Consider the following 14,438-nt stretch of genomic DNA (forward strand, 5'->3'; position numbering starts at 1 on the left):
CAACAAAGCAGCATTTAACCTGTGGCTTTATTGCTGTCACGAAATAAACTTCCAAATGCAAGTCTAACCAGTAAGGTTGCCACTTGAATTTCCGCTAAGATCGAATTGCCTAACATGCAAACATGTAGCAGTCTTAAATTTACACTTCTCAGATACCCACGCGTACCATGCTCAAAGTGATTACTTTGACAGACACATTCACGATAACGTTTTTCAGGTAAGTGGAAGCCCTTTGAATGATTATGTAAGTGGCTCTTAAAAGAGCCTTTGGTTATGCATGACTGGATATCAAAAATTCCAGCTTTCTATTTACTTGCCCTTAGCCTTATGGTGGCTCTCGGTCTTCTTGGGCAGCAGCACCGCCTGAATGTTGGGCAGGACGCCGCCCTGAGCGATGGTCACACGGCCCAGCAGCTTGTTGAGCTCCTCGTCGTTGCGGATGGCCAGCTGCAGGTGGCGAGGGATGATACGCGTCTTCTTGTTGTCCCGGGCAGCGTTACCAGCCAGCTCCAAGATCTCGGCGGTCAGATACTCCAGTACAGCGGCCAGGTAGACAGGAGCGCCGGCCCCAACTCGCTCGGAGTAGTTGCCTTTGCGTAGAAGTCGATGCACACGACCCACGGGGAACTGAAGACCTGCTCGGGAAGAGCGAGTCTTGGCCTTGGCCCGCGCCTTGCCGCCCTGTTTGCCACGTCCGGACATGCTAAAGCTACTCAAGATGCTGCTTCACCAAAAAAGAAAAACCTTCTTTAAGTTCTGGGGCTACTGAGAATCTCTTATACATGTAAACCGGATTGTAAGCTCCGCTCGGTGATTGGTTAAATTAATGTGTACGATTTAGACCAATTGGAAAGATGATATACAATCCCTTAATTTGCATAGGACCAAAGTACTCCTGAAAATTATCCAATCAAAGCATAAGCTGTACAGACGTATTGGCATAGAACAGTCCAAATACTCATGCAACGCATGAGACTCTTTTTTTTTTTTTTTTTTTTTAATATCTTTTGCCATGCCTGAGCCAGCAAAGTCCGCTCCTGCCCCAAAAAAGTGTTCTAAAAAGGCGGTGACCAAGGCGCAGAAGAGGGACGGCAAGAAGCGCAAGCTACTCCTACGTGTACAAGGTGCTCAAGCAGGTGCTCCCAGACACCAGCATCTCGTCTAAGGCCATGGGCATCATGAACTCGTTCGTCAACGACATCTTCGAGCGAATCGCGGGCGAGGCCTCGCGCCAGGCGCACTACAACAAGTGCTCGACCATCACCCCAAAGGGTCTTTTTCTACTCTGGTATCCAAAGGGTTAACTTTTGGTAACATTTCTTGGCTATCATGTGGATTCTTGAAAATTTAATGAAAAGGTTGTTACTGTGTTTCAGTTGCATTTGCATAATTTCCTGGCAATTCCTGGACAAAGTAACTTGCAAAGATTGACAAATCTGGGTCAAACTGGATCAGAGTTGTTCTCCAATCTGAAACCATCTCATTTCACAGCATGTATCGGAGTGCAAATACATCTACAACTCTTCCTGTGAAGATATGTGGCTCTGAAAAGAGCCTTTGGTTTGTTGGAAGTACAAACTGCTCACTTGGAGCTGGTGTACTTAGTGACCGCCTTGGTGCCCTCCGACACGGCGTGCTTGGCCAGCTCCCCGGGCAGCAGCAGGCGCACGGCCGTCTGGATCTCCCGGGACGTGATGGTGGAGCGCTTGTTGTAGTGCGCCAGGCGCGAGGCCTCGCCCGCGATGCGCTCGAAGATGTCATTGACGAACGAGTTCATGATGCCCATGGCCTTGGACGAGATGCCGGTGTCGGGGTGCACCTGCTTGAGCACCTTGTACACGTAGACGGAATAGCTCTCCTTGCGGCTGCGCTTGCGCTTCTTGCCGTCCTTTTTCTGCGCCTTGGTCACCGCCTTCTTGGAGCCCTTCTTCGGAGCAGGAGCGGACTTTGCAGGCTCAGGCATTTCGCTGGAAATTACACACAACAAGAAAGGAAAAAGAAATACAGAGATGGAGTCTGTTTGGGGCCTCTTCTTTTATAGGGCTTGTATGCAAATAAGGGATTGAAAAACTTTTAGATGTGATTTGAAAATCTAGTGATGACGGAACATATGCAAATTTGATTGCATCATAGTTCCTTTCTTATTGGGTGAATAGCAAATGAAAATTTTAACCAATCCAAATTCGCCATTTCCAATTCTACCTACCACTATAAGTAGCTTCTTGTAGCTTCACTTACACCATTTCATTTTTGCTTTTCCTCAGATTGTTTGTTGCTTGTGTCCCGAACCAGAATGTCTGGACGCGGAAAACAGGGCGGCAAGGCGCGGGCCAAGGCCAAGACTCGTTCTTCCCGAGCGGGTCTTCAGTTTCCAGTGGGTCGTGTGCATCGGCTGCTACGAAAAGGCAACTACTCGGAGCGGGTGGGCGCCGGTGCGCCGGTCTACCTGGCCGCTGTGCTCGAGTACCTGACGGCCGAGATCCTGGAGCTGGCTGGCAACGCCGCCCGCGACAACAAGAAGACGCGCATCATCCCGCGCCACCTGCAGCTGGCCATCCGCAACGACGAGGAGCTCAACAAACTGCTGGGCCGAGTGACCATCGCTCAGGGTGGCGTCCTGCCCAACATCCAGGCGGTGCTACTGCCCAAGAAGACCGAGAGCCACCATAAGGCCAAGGGAAAGTGAGAAGCCTAGAATTTTTGCAGTACTTCTTATTCTCCGAAATCAAAGGCTCTTTTCAGAGCCACCCACTAATTCTTTTAAAAGTGCTGGAATACGTTAAGCCTAAATGTTTAGGCTTCATTTTTCATTTTACTGTATTTCCGGAGCTACAATTAATAGATCCCAACACTAGAGGAAAGTGCTCGTTTTTGACTCTGCAACAGTGCATTGTGTTTAATTATATTTTATGATTCAAACACTAAAAGTAGGAGGAAAAACTCGGTTCCTGGTACCCCAATTCCTATAGAGAAGTGTCATGCATTATTGTTAGAAAAGAATTATTAAAAATAAGAACGAGAACAAAGAGAAAAGCTACCCAATCACTTTGCAGGGCGGGTTTTTTGAATTACCAAGAAGAAGGCGCCAAGTCCCTAGGCTGCCTACATCATAGGTTTTATCCAGGACACAATGTGCATGGTATCCCATCCAAGAGGGCCCTTTCATACCAAGAACATCTAGTGTGCTTGCTGCATCTGATGTCAGAATAATTCAAATATGCTATTTCCCCAGAACTGAAAAAAAAGGTTCTTCAGAGGGATCATTCCGTTTTGACAATGAAAACTGTTGTAACACTTTTGCCTGTTTTTTTTTTTTGGNTCACTATTACAGCTGTGTGAAATGTGGGGGGGGGGGGGGGACAGAATGCATGAAGTTTTACGAATTTAAATGATAAGTATACACATGGGTTTTCTAGCTGGACCCCTGTTTGTGAGTTAACAATGTGATGGTGTGCAATGTATTTAGGAAATCCTTTTTTTTTTTTTTTTTGGAAGATTTTCTTTCAAACTAGACAGCTGGATTTGTAGCTGAAGGCTCAGTCATTTGTGGAGTGGTTTCTATTCTAAGTGGTAATTTTTAAAAGTGGTTGAAGCCAGAATTAGGCAGTCAGTACAGGTTGGATCTAGGAGCCTTCCCCTAGGAGCCTTCCCCTAGGAGCCTTCTGAGCCTTCCCCTTTCAGCACACCTGTTTCCCACCTTTTGGCCATCCCACCAAGCATTCCCGGAGGTAGTCACCTACACGGGAAGGAGAGAGATAAGCGGAAGAGAGCAGAAGAAAGGAATCCTAGGACATATAAAAAGGGCAGAACGCCTGGCTTCTTTTCCCTTCCAAGAGAAGTCTAAGTCACTCCTTCTTAAATATACCTGGGTTTATATGCTTGCCTCAGTGTGCTTCTCTAATGTTCACACTTCAACAGGTGAGGAAGCAGAACTCATCACCAATAACCAGTGATATCAAGATTGCTATTGCTGACAAGAAGGCATTCCACCTGACATCTGTATATACAATGCAAAATGTGTGTGTGTGTGTGTGTGTGTGTGTGTGTAACATGTGCGATAACCATAATCACTGTGGTCAAAATCCGTGAAAATCAGATGAAAGGAATTCTTGATAGTCCTAGAAACATCGGCATATGCCACAGAAACCTAAAAATCAAGTACTTGCTTTTTTTCATAATCAAAAAAAAATGGTCTCTTATACCATTACCATATGACAGTTATCAAAGTATAAAATTCACAATAATAAACCAAGTCTCAAATATATAATGAATGTAATAAATGTGGGTTTTGTTGTTGTTGTTTTCTTTTTTGGAGGGGCTATATATGAGATGTTTTTCTACTGCAAAGATATGTGTGCTCTGTAATTGGGCAAAAATCATTACAATCATCAATATCCTACAAGTTTATAATTAAAAAACACAGAAACAGTGCCCTAATAAAGAGCCAAATGGATGCACATTCCCCTAGAAGACTTTTTAAAAGCTTGGGCAGGCCTTTTAGACTATGTGCTCATATGATAGTGAAAGGAAATATAATCCATCCTTTATCTCAATCCATAGTTTGATTGTTTCTAAAAAGGGTTCAGAACTATTCTCCATAGATCAGAGTCCATACATTCATGTATTTAATGAGCCACTCCTGCTGAAGAAACTGATTTATGGCTTCACTTTAATCTTCTCATCATGTTGTTATCAATGATGTCTTGAGATGACCTTCAGAACAAGTGTTCACTTATGGAAAGAATGTGAAAGGATCAGTACAGATTCTAGCACCTCTTTACCTTCAGTTAATACATATGACACCTCTTAAATTTTTGTTTTTTGAAGGAGGGAGATGGATAAAGCTGAGGATCAAACCCTGCAGAGCCTCTTACATCCTAGGCAAGTAAGTGCTCTACCACCAAGCCACATTCCCAGCCCCATGTCTACTATTTTAGAAGAGCTTACTCTTACTAGAAATAAAAACAAATAAAATGCAAAAAATTGCAAGATATATTTCTGTGGATTCTCATGGTATAGCTCCTTGATATCCTTCCTATACTCATTTATCACATAGCACAATATTTCATTTGTCATTCTTTCTGGACTCCAAAGAAATCAACCTGGCTTTCTTATCTCATTCTTAGCTTCAAAAGGCTTTCAGGAATAGTAAAAAGCTTCAGACTTTCTTTTTGTTTTCAAATGGGTTTTTTTCCCAATGACTACTACTTCTAACCTACAGAACTTTTATTGTATATATTTAAGCTTGAACTTTCATAGACACCAATTGTTTTAAGAATCAGTTTTGGATGCTCACACTTTCAAGGGCAAAAGTATAGTCTCCTTCTATGGACACTCTACCTTTGAATAATTCAAATGTTAATAATTTTTCTGGCTGTCCATTATCCTTGCCTTGATGAGTAATGATATATTTGACAAGACAAATATAATGATATATTTTCCAGCACAAGCGATTTTTTTATGTTTCATTCTGTCTTCAATCCAGTATCATATTAAATCTCATTGAATCATTCAAAATCCAGTGTTTTGAAACCTATGCCATCAGCATTTAATAAGAAACCCCAAACACAGGAGGAAAGGAGGAGTCCTGACACTACTACTATGGAATACAAAATCAATACCAAACATTTTTTTTATTGAAATATTTCACACTTTCTGCAAATCTTTATTTGGTGTATATTTTACTCAAATAATATTTACATTTTATTGGAGGTAACTTTGTATCAGCCTTAAAATTACAACCATACAGTAATTTCATGAGTTGCTCAAATATACCTGATATTTTCCAATTAATGCAGAGTAGCTTTTTAAATTACATCACATTAAAAAAATTCAGTCCTCAGGAGCAACATCCATATTCCCAATGTTACAAGTCGCTCTACTTTATCAGACAGTGGAAATCCAAGGAGGAATTGTTAGAGGTGTGGAGGTGGTCATAAGAAGTGATTAAATAAATTTAAATGTGATCACGAAAATTTCACAATGACTTTTTAAATCAAAATTTTACACAAACACAGAGATGGGAATTAGGATAGCAACTGAAGGTAGAGCCAGGCTGCCAAAGACTTTAGGAAGAGATTCAAGAGTACTAAACTAGAAGTCCATCTGTGGGCCCACAGACTTCGTTCCTATAGTGGATCTCAGTTCAGTCCTCACTCCCTAGGGCATTGTAACAGTGTCAATAACCCTTTCGATTTGATCCAAAGTGAACAGTTAGTTTTAAATTGGAGAGAAGCAAGTAAATCATGCATATTCGTCATGACAAAGTGTATTTATAAAAATTCATCCACAACCCTAAGCATGGCTTCAATCCTACCGGTACTTTTAGGTTTCGGAATCAATGGGCAAGCAGGAACACACTGCACTCTTTGTCTCCTCCTCCCTCTGCCTATGGGCTTCGCAAGCACTGTGGGCGGTGACCAATGATTTTGGAACCATCCTCTCACTCTTTCCCGCCCTCATGTCTGGTTTTCAATAAGGTCCGCAGGAGGACTATAAACATACGTTTTGCAGCATTGTGAATTACTTGTCCCCAACTTTTAACCGTGTCTGGTCGTGGGAAAGGAGGCAAAGGCCTAGGCAAAGGCGGCGCCAAGCGCCACCGCAAAGTCCTGCGGGACAACATCCAGGGCATCACCAAGCCCGCCATCCGCCGCCTGGCCCGCCGTGGCGGCGTCAAGCGCATCTCCGGGCTCATCTACGAGGAGACCCGCGGCGTGCTCAAGGTGTTCCTGGAGAACGTGATCCGCGACGCCATCACCTACACGGAGCACGCCAAGCGCAAGACGGTCACGGCCGTGGACGTGGTCTACGCGCTCAAGCGCCAGGGCCGCACCCTCTACGGCTTCGGGGGTTGAGTTTCAGGGCCACTTTACTTTTCACTCTAAAGGGCTGTGGAGTTGCTTTGCTTTTCTCCTGCAATTGAAAATAAGGTAATTCAGAGGGTGTACTGCTCTTGTCCAAATTATTGTTACATCAACTACTATAATTGTTTACTCCTTGTTAATGCGGTCACGTTGGGGAGTGAACCCTTGCCAATGAGTCGCAGTGGGATTGGTCTGTAGAACCTCAGCTGGGAGTCGACCGGTAAAAGCTTCAAGTTGTCCAAGGTTCAGGAAACGAGCAGCTTGTTAACCCACATGTTATTTCTCCTTTGCTCCATGCTATTTTATAAGCCATAGCTTTAGTTTCCTCAAAGTTTTGGGTATTTTTGTCAGCTATAAAAGCAAAACAGGTGCTTGGCTATAGCATAATTTTAGCAACTAGAAAATAAATTTTGAAATACTCCTAACGAAGAGTCAGGTAAAGCTCGTCTTCTGTATCTTGGCCTTGAAAGGCAGCAGAATATGCCAGACCAAAACATGCCATCTAGGAGTAAGGATATAGAACAAAATTGGGAGTGGGAGGGTAGACAGGTTTTAGGCACTCTCCCCTGGCCTCTACTTTCTCTGCCCAAAATCAGGGAGATAACCCTCCATAGGTAACATGCCCTTCCTATACCTGAATGAAAGTATTTTATTACCATCGTTAGGCCTGTGAAGAGGAATCTGTACTAAACAAGCCTTATTGAAGAAATGCTTAACATCCAAAGTAAGTACTGTGCCACCACTAATTACCTTAGCACAAATCCCTCTTTTTTTTTTTTTTTTTTTTAATATCTTTTGCCATGCCTGAGCCAGCAAAGTCCGCTCCTGCCCCAAAAAAGTGTTCTAAAAAGGCGGTGACCAAGGCGCANTCTTTTTTTTTTTTTTTTTTTAATATTTTTTAGTTTTAGATGGACACAATATCTTTATTTTTATGTGGTGTTGAGGATCTAACCCAGCACCCTGTGCATACCAGGAGAGTGCGCTACTGCTTGAGCCACATCCCCAGCCCACAAACCCCTTTTTTATGTCTTCATCATTTACTATTCTGTCAATTTCAGTATTTAAGCATTCAATTTCTACGTATGCCAATGGGTCTTAATTTTTATGATCTCACATGTCATGGAATAAATGTGTATCTTTCTCTTGATAATCTTTGATAACATGGATCTCATCCAAGAAAACAGGAGGTTAAAAATGAAATGGAGATTTTTTTTTTTTTTTCATGTCCTAGTTTTTACAAGAGGTCACTGGCAGTACCCCATTACAGGCACCTTCAACTGGTGCACTTCACCTCACCTCTAAACCAGATTCCTGCTTACGGGCTAATAGAATGAATCAGAATACCATGGAGTGGTATATAGTCAGTCTTTCTTTTGGTTCTTAGACATCTATTTTTTCTGACAGTACTGAAATCTAATAATTCGTAAGGTGGCCTCCACGCTATTGTGTGAACATAGCCTGTAATTTTTATCTACTAAAAGACTTACACTTAAAAAAAAAAAAATAACCTATCCTGTTTCACTACCATGTCACCATCAAATATCAAGTTCAGGACCACCACAGACAACTATCATGGCTTGGTGGTTTATTTTAACAGTTTTTAAGCATTGGCATGTGCTCAAATATAATTGAAAAGGTCATTTCACTTTCAGCATCACAAACACAAATGGTCTACTTTCAAGACAGGAACCATATGCGACCACATCTTTGTGTGCTTTGTGGATGCAAAACACAGTTCTTGCTCCAAAAGAGATAATTTATTCTGAGCCAAATATGATTGGCCAAGGCGTGGGAATATGGATTGAGGTCACTCTGAAGAATATGCTCCACAACAGAAGTGGTTACATAAATTTTAATAGTCACAAAAAAAAAAAAGATAGAAATCAATGCATTTACTGCACACACTGGTGGGGATATAGATAGGTAGGGCTGCAACAGAGTGGGGAAAATTCTTGTATATAGGTTTCAGATGTTATTTTACAACATTTTTATACTTGAGGATTGGTGAAATGTAGAGGTCAGCAAAGCTGAAAAGAAACTTCCAAAAGATTTAACTAGTAGTCACAAGTATATTAGCTCAGATACACAGGTGGTAGTAAATGGCTATTAAATTGACTAAGGCTAGCCCAAGATCATTTTGCCTCTCAATCTTGCAACAGTCCATCTCTCCACAATTAAGATGTTCTAGTCAGCCAAGCAGCTTGCAGGATCTTCAATACAAAGGTGGCTTCTTCAGAGAACTTTAGATTATACCTCCAGGGAATAACAGAGCTCTTAAAATCCATCCCTCTCCATATCTAAGTGAAGGAAACTTAGTGACCCAAACTAAGTGAAAGCTGGGAACAGAAAAATTTAATGTACTAGACAACAACGGTAACAATATTAGACTTTCAGGTTGAAAAACACACTCAGGTCTATTCTTTCTGTACTGTAGTAGTGACATTACATCACCTCAGTAAAATGTATTTTTCAATTTGTAAGGCACATAAAATCAAAAAGTAGGCAACATATTAGAAAGCACCCAAGGCCCAGTCATATAAGCATCGGGCTACATTGAACTTCGCAGTTAGCCAGTATAAAATTATGAAAGCTAAATATGGGACAAGTTTGAGAACATTCAAGTATTTAGAAAATCGCTATATACAGACCTTAAGGCCTGAAAATAAATAAATAGTATAAAGTAGTACTACAGTAGTCCAATTTATTTTTTGAATATAGTCCCTGATGCTCTGCCACTGAAACATTTTTTAAATGGACTTCTTTCTTTCTCTTTCTCTCTGCCTGCTCCTCCCTTATCTCTCCCCCTCCCTAATCTCAGGGCAAATACAATTACCTTTCTTCTCCATCCCAGACAGATATTTGTTCTTGAGCACGTGTCCACCATTGGAAGGAAGTAATTCAGACTTTGGGGATGGCAGCAGAAGATCTCAGAAATGACTATCTCCCAAATTAACAAATGAATTAGAAGTCTAAACAGACAACAGATTGAATGTAGCCTTTGAATCACACCTTCCAAAGTCCCCAGTTCCTGCTGATGAACAGAATCACAGCCTTTGGGACAGGAGTCCCCAGTGTTTCTCCTTTGCAAGCAAAGCAGTAAACCTTCCTTTTCTTTTTTCTCAAAATCATGTCCTCATTATTGGATTGGCATCAGGGACAATACCAGGCTTTTGGCAACACTACATACATATAGGGACGGGAATTTCCTCCTATACAGTTCCTAAATTCTGCTGCACTAAAGTAAGCCACACACACTGTCATGATGTTTCCTCCTTAAGTACAACGGGTCAAATGTGAAAAGAAAATATATTTACAAAACATAGTACAAGTATCTCGATCTGGCAAAAATGAGTGGCTCTGATAAAACTTTGTATTTGGTAAATTCCTCTGACAACAATAGGCACACAACTGTCTGAACCTCCCTAGAGCTGATGGTTAAGCACTTATCATGAAGTGCCAGGAGAGACTTCTCCAAGCTCTCAAACACGTTCAGGATGCCCAAGGCCTTAGACTGAATGCCACAATCAGGGTGGACTTTATCTAGGACCTTACAAACTTACATAAAATAGCTGTCTTTGCTGTAGTTTATGGATTTTGTTTGTGTGCATGGGTGATCCTTCCACTGTGTCTTAGCTCTGACATTTTGGAAACTGGTGTTCTCTTTCTAAAATGGCTTCAAGAAAAAACAACAGGACACGAAAATTTAGTTCCACTAACAGGTGCTCAAGGTCCTCTTATATATACAGGCTCATGCAAAACAGGACTTAGAAGTGTACGCTCTGATTGGACCATACTACCCAATGGACTAAGAGTATGTAAATTGTGCGTTACCAATCTGCTTTCTTTTCATTGGCTGAAAAATGAACTTGCTGGGGAGCCAATAGGCTGATTTCCGTGCCATATCATAATTTTCTTTACTAAGAATTTTTCCCAGTAAATGTCCCTTTTGAAAAGATGTACCGACTGTGGCGTTTGAGTGTTGAAACACGTAAAGGAATCCTGTTGTCTGGGACAATCCAGTCCTGACAGCTCCGCTGATGTCTGAAATTGCGCAGGACACCTCCGATCTCTCCAGCAAGAATTTCCAAACGCTGCGTCACGGGTGCCTGAAAAGACACACAGCGGTTCTCCACCGCCATCTTGCCGGGGTTCGCCTCCGCCTTAAAGAGCCAGCAACAACAAATTAGAGGATCGTGCAGCGTGTGCCCGGTGGGAAACAAAATTCTGTACTTTGGAACAGAATATCATAAAAGACTGTGTCTAAGAGGCTTAGCTATTTACAGTAAATATAGTGAAACTAAGATTCAGAAAAGATGCGTAATCAGTAGATAATGGACTTAGATGTTATTCTTAATTTTTTTTAAAGGTGCTGTATTGAACCCAGAACCCTCACGCATGGTGTGTAAGCACTGCACCACTAGCTCACACTCCTGGCCCTGGACTTTTAAATGGGCGGATGAGGACACTTGGATGGAAACATTAAGTAAGCAAAAAAGAAAGCTTTTGAAAACTAGAATCCTAAAGCAACTTATTCTGTTTTGTAGAGCGGAACAATAACCTATGATTGTTTATATGTAATGTTAGAGGTATGACACATTGTCAAAGTAACTGTTCAGAAAACGGTTTTTAAAGGCTATTTAACTGAAATTAACGCTCAAAATCTGCACTGAAAGGAAGAAGCAAGAGCGAACCACCCCAAGCACTTCCGGACTCCACCCACGGACTACAAGGGCGTTGTCCACAATCCAATCCCAGTGCAATCCAATCAGGGCCTTTCTGTTTGTATAAATAGAGGAGCCAGCAAAACTTCCTCTTCTTACTGAGCTGACCCAAAGCCATGGCCCGCACTAAGCAGACCGCGCGCAAGTCCACCGGCGGTAAAGCGCCGCGCAAGCAGCTGGCCACCAAGGCCGCTCGCAAGAGCGCCCCGGCCACCGGCGGCGTCAAGAAGCCTCACCGCTACCGGCCCGGCACCGTGGCGCTGCGCGAGATCCGCCGCTACCAGAAGTCCACCGAGCTGCTGATCCGCAAGCTGCCATTCCAGCGCCTGGTGCGCGAGATCGCGCAGGACTTCAAGACCGACCTGCGCTTCCAGAGCTCGGCCGTCATGGCCCTGCAGGAGGCCTGCGAGGCCTACCTGGTGGGGTTGTTCGAGGACACCAACCTGTGCGCCATCCACGCCAAGCGCGTCACCATCATGCCCAAGGACATCCAGCTGGCCCGCCGCATCCGCGGGGAGAGAGCGTAAAATATTTTGCCGAGTGAGTGTTCGAATAAGGTTTAAAGGCTCTTTTCAGGGCCAAATACATCTTACTGGAAGATGCTGCAGTACTCGCAAAGTAAGGGATAACTTTGCACTAACTTAAGGTCAAGTTCTTACGTAATATGCTCTTTTTACCTTTTTAAGTCAAGCCTTTTTTCCATGGTTTTGTTTTGCTGATTTTCTGCCCTAGTTATAAATGGCAAAGATTTATGTTGGTGTCTAATTGGTAAGTCTTAAGGGACTTTTTAACTTACACTTGAGTTTCTGCTTCTTTGCACTATCTCAAGTGATGGCCGTCCACCTTAAGCACGAACAACTTAAAATAGTTGGATTTCCATAATTCTACTTTGATTTTGAAAATAGTTCAGGGTGTCAAGGCTCCTGGTATTCATCAGAGGGTACCTTTCCTTGCTAGTTACAGAGGCCTATCTCTACTAGTGCAAGCCAGCCACCTCGTGGCCCTGCATGCAACCCTGATGGCCAAGGTTTCGATTATTACCCTGAATACGAAGGACATAGATTTTGCAAAGTACTTGGCAACGATCATTATATCATAGATCCCTGGTCCTAGGGAAGGAAGCTTATGTCCAAACAGGACCTGAAGGGAAGGGAGACAGCAATTCTATTCTGAAACTACACAGGCACACTACCTTGAAAATGTAGAAGGATATGTATGGCGGGAGATTTCATGTTAAACAGTCCAGCCTGGGCAATTTAGTGATATCCTTCTCTCAAAAAGCATATTCTTAAAATAAGGGAAGAAGACAGGACATGTGGCTTGGAGTAGAGAACTAGCTGTTTTAAGTTGCAGGCTTTCTTGCAGAAGAACCAGTTGGGTTGAATTCACAATATCACAATAAATGTTTAAGAATATGTTTAAGAATAAAACGTTATTAAGAAATGTTTAAGAATAAAACGTTATTAAGATATGCTGATGGGTGGTAAAATCAATATAGGCAATTTCTAGAGATACACAAGCAAAGTTAATCATAGTATATCCTGGCAATTATATAAAAGAAATTTATAATCATGGAAAGTCTGCAAAACATTTGAGACTTGAGTGCTGTGAACTCAGGCATTTGAGTATCTTTGAAAAAAAGATCAACTCTCCACAATTAAAATACTAGAGTACTAGATATTTATAATATTATTGACCCCTACAGTGTTGGAAAAAAGCATTCCACGATTGAATGTATTTTCCTGTATACTATAAATTTGTTCAAATTCTGGCACATAAGTTTTCAACCTGTTTCTGTCATGGTATTGGACTTGGAGGAATGAGGATTCAGTTGGCACATAAATCATTGTGCCATTAAATCCACCAGAACACCTAGGATGCTCCTTTGCCAAAAAAAAAAAAAAAAAAAAAAAACCCTCAGAAAATATTTTGATCATATTAACACTTAAAATAAAAGATTATTGAGCAAACAAAACTTACCATTGAATGCATTCCTAGTTATATAGTTTTATGTAGTGTATATATGTAATGTATACCTGTTAATATATTTTAAATAAGGTTTATGTAATTTCAATATATAGTTTTGGTAATGGAAATAGTAATAATCAACATTTACTGTGTATTTTCAATTTGCCAGAAGTCATGGATCATTATATGAAGCTTCAACAGTACACTACTAGCTAAGACACATAATGGCTATTATACAAGTACTAAAATGAAGAGGAAACTAAAAAAATTTAGATAAGTGGTGGATCCAAAACGTTTCCCATTAATAATTATGATTTTTTAAAGAACAGCATCAGCACAATTATCACCAGTACCCTGAGGACTTTATCATCTGAGAAGCTGTCAAAGGAAGACTGTGATATTTTCATTGGCACAATTTTAATTATTTCATATTGCATATTTTAAAATAAATGCATGAATTTTGAAATTAACAGGTTCCTATGTAATTATGAAGTTCTATTGTACAATTACAGAAAGTTGTCAGAAAATGTAACTGATAAATGTACATAAAAACACAACATTGGCAGGTTTTAGATTTTATACCCAGCATGTCATTAATACCCTAGATGTGTTAGCTACATACACACACACACACATTTTTTTTTTTTTTTCAATTTTCAAAAGCTAACACAAAGACAGTGGTTACTAGCTGATGTTTTAAAATGAATTTTGATTTTTGCTTAGGGAAGATTACAGATTTGAGTCATAATATTCATAATATTTTATATGTTGGAACATTCAACTATATATATCCATTCCAGGGCCTTCTTTAACTACTGTTGGAGCATAGAAAATGATACCCCAAACTAATGCAGCTTCAAAAACAAAATTTCTTCCTGACCTT

General features: G+C 41.3%; 6 protein-coding genes and 1 pseudogene across 6 annotated transcripts in view; 5 read left to right on the top strand and 2 right to left on the bottom strand.

The window, feature by feature from the left end:
- Positions 1-101: 101 nt before the first annotated feature.
- On the bottom strand, positions 102-925 carry LOC107149320 (histone H2A type 1-B). The gene has a single exon (XM_015494120.2). The coding sequence runs from the start codon at positions 700-702 to the stop codon at positions 310-312; it is 393 nt and encodes a 130-aa protein (XP_015349606.1). The 5' UTR covers positions 703-925; the 3' UTR covers positions 102-309.
- An 87-nt stretch (positions 926-1,012) lies between these two features.
- LOC107149335 lies at positions 1,013-1,304 on the top strand (annotated as a pseudogene).
- A 12-nt stretch (positions 1,305-1,316) lies between these two features.
- Positions 1,317-2,030, bottom strand: LOC107149331 (histone H2B type 1-C/E/F/G/I). Its single transcript, XM_015494131.2, has one exon. The coding sequence runs from the start codon at positions 1,961-1,963 to the stop codon at positions 1,583-1,585; it is 381 nt and encodes a 126-aa protein (XP_015349617.1). The 5' UTR covers positions 1,964-2,030; the 3' UTR covers positions 1,317-1,582.
- Positions 1,870-14,438, top strand: part of LOC107149328 (histone H2B type 1-C/E/F/G/I) — a 30,276-nt gene continuing 17,707 nt past the window's right edge. Inside the window, exon 1 of the mRNA XM_015494127.2 lies at positions 1,870-1,885. The gene's annotated coding sequence lies outside the window, so the exon portion shown is untranslated. The remainder of the gene's footprint in view (positions 1,886-14,438) is intronic.
- Positions 2,228-2,748, top strand: LOC107149324 (histone H2A type 1-B). Its single transcript, XM_015494124.2, has one exon. It carries the CDS (start codon positions 2,294-2,296, stop codon positions 2,684-2,686), a length of 393 nt encoding a protein of 130 aa, XP_015349610.1. The 5' UTR covers positions 2,228-2,293; the 3' UTR covers positions 2,687-2,748.
- Positions 6,522-6,863, top strand: LOC125615618 (histone H4-like; the record flags this gene model as incomplete). The annotated part of the gene is made up of 1 exon (XM_048799923.1): positions 6,522-6,863. A coding segment is annotated over one exon (336 nt), but the record flags the coding sequence as incomplete, so codon positions are not given.
- Positions 9,708-14,025, top strand: LOC107149316 (histone H3.1). The gene is made up of 2 exons (XM_015494116.2): positions 9,708-12,127; positions 13,725-14,025. The coding sequence occupies exon 1, from the start codon at positions 11,704-11,706 to the stop codon at positions 12,112-12,114; it is 411 nt and encodes a 136-aa protein (XP_015349602.1). The 5' UTR covers positions 9,708-11,703; the 3' UTR covers positions 12,115-12,127; positions 13,725-14,025.

This window comes from Marmota marmota, unplaced genomic scaffold (genome assembly GCF_001458135.2).
Source record: "Marmota marmota marmota unplaced genomic scaffold, marMar, whole genome shotgun sequence".
Lineage (NCBI taxonomy): Eukaryota > Metazoa > Chordata > Mammalia > Rodentia > Sciuridae > Marmota > Marmota marmota.

Bases quoted from the DNA above. Each gene is read 5' to 3' on its own strand.
- LOC107149320 (XM_015494120.2), bottom strand. From the start codon at position 702: ATGTCCGGACGTGGCAAACAGGGCGGCAAGGCGCGGGCCAAGGCCAAG.
- LOC107149331 (XM_015494131.2), bottom strand. From the start codon at position 1,963: ATGCCTGAGCCTGCAAAGTCCGCTCCTGCTCCGAAGAAGGGCTCCAAG.
- LOC107149324 (XM_015494124.2), top strand. From the start codon at position 2,294: ATGTCTGGACGCGGAAAACAGGGCGGCAAGGCGCGGGCCAAGGCCAAG.
- LOC107149316 (XM_015494116.2), top strand. From the start codon at position 11,704: ATGGCCCGCACTAAGCAGACCGCGCGCAAGTCCACCGGCGGTAAAGCG.